At 31.9% G+C, this 897-nt stretch overlaps 1 protein-coding gene across 1 annotated transcript in view; it reads right to left on the reverse strand.

Moving 5' to 3' along the window:
• Positions 1 to 500: 500 nt before the first annotated feature.
• Positions 501 to 897, reverse strand: part of LOC103601865 (uncharacterized protein C5orf34-like) — a gene marked incomplete at its 3' end in the record, with an annotated part of 11,388 nt that continues 10,991 nt past the window's right edge. The window contains exon 5 of the mRNA XM_008586275.1: positions 501 to 624. Within this exon, the coding sequence (XP_008584497.1) occupies positions 501 to 624 (124 nt within the window). The remainder of the gene's footprint in view (positions 625 to 897) is intronic.

Genomic DNA, 897 nt, shown 5'->3' on the forward strand with positions numbered 1-897 from the left:
GGTGTTATCAGCACCACACTCTCCTGAGTGAGCCACGGGCCGGCCCCCAAGAATGTGCTTTTTAATGTGCAAATATTAACTCAAAGTAGTATACTGACTCAAAGTAATGCTTCTGGTTTCAGCATTTCCTACTGATAAATTTTAACAAGAATGTGCTTTTTAATGTGCAAATATTAACTCGAAGTAGTATACTGACTCAAAGTAATGCTTCTGGTTTCAGCATTTCCTACTGATAAATTTTAAGACAGAAGAAATTTAGTTTCTGATTCAAACATAAATTGCTTAAGCAAACAGATGACAGCAGGTGGGAATATAGTAAAATTAAGATGGTTAATAATTACTGTGCCAATGCTGGCAGTAAGATTATACTAATTCTCCAGACTAGAGAGTAGGAAGCGATGTTACATAAAGACCAAATTTCCCATACATATTTGGAATTATTTATAAAGAGATATATATACCAAAACTCTTCTTGAGTTGAGATCTTATTGTTGGCTTACCTCTTCTGATCTTCCTTGATTGGAATAATATGTAAAATAGTTTCCAAAATAAGCTCCTTCTGATTTGAAAATAGATCCATCTCCAGGATAAATCTCTATTGAGTTCACGTTTTTATGGGTAAGTCTAACACAGAGAAATAATCATTAAAAAAATTTTTTTTCTAATGGAGATTGAAACATACATGAAGACACTTATCAAATAAACAAATAAACAAGAAAAAAACAAAACAAAAAAACAAGCAAAGAAGTACGATCTTTTTGCCTATCCAGAGAAGTCGATAATTTTAAATTAACTTTTTTGGAAAAGATAAACAGAATACTCAGAATTGGTTTATGTTTTTTTTTTTTTTTTTGTCTTTTATCTTTTTCCGTGTCCGGCAACGGATCACAACCCTCA

Source organism: Galeopterus variegatus, unplaced genomic scaffold (genome assembly GCF_000696425.1).
Source record: "Galeopterus variegatus unplaced genomic scaffold, G_variegatus-3.0.2 Scaffold3913, whole genome shotgun sequence".
Taxonomy (NCBI): Eukaryota; Metazoa; Chordata; class Mammalia; order Dermoptera; family Cynocephalidae; genus Galeopterus; species Galeopterus variegatus.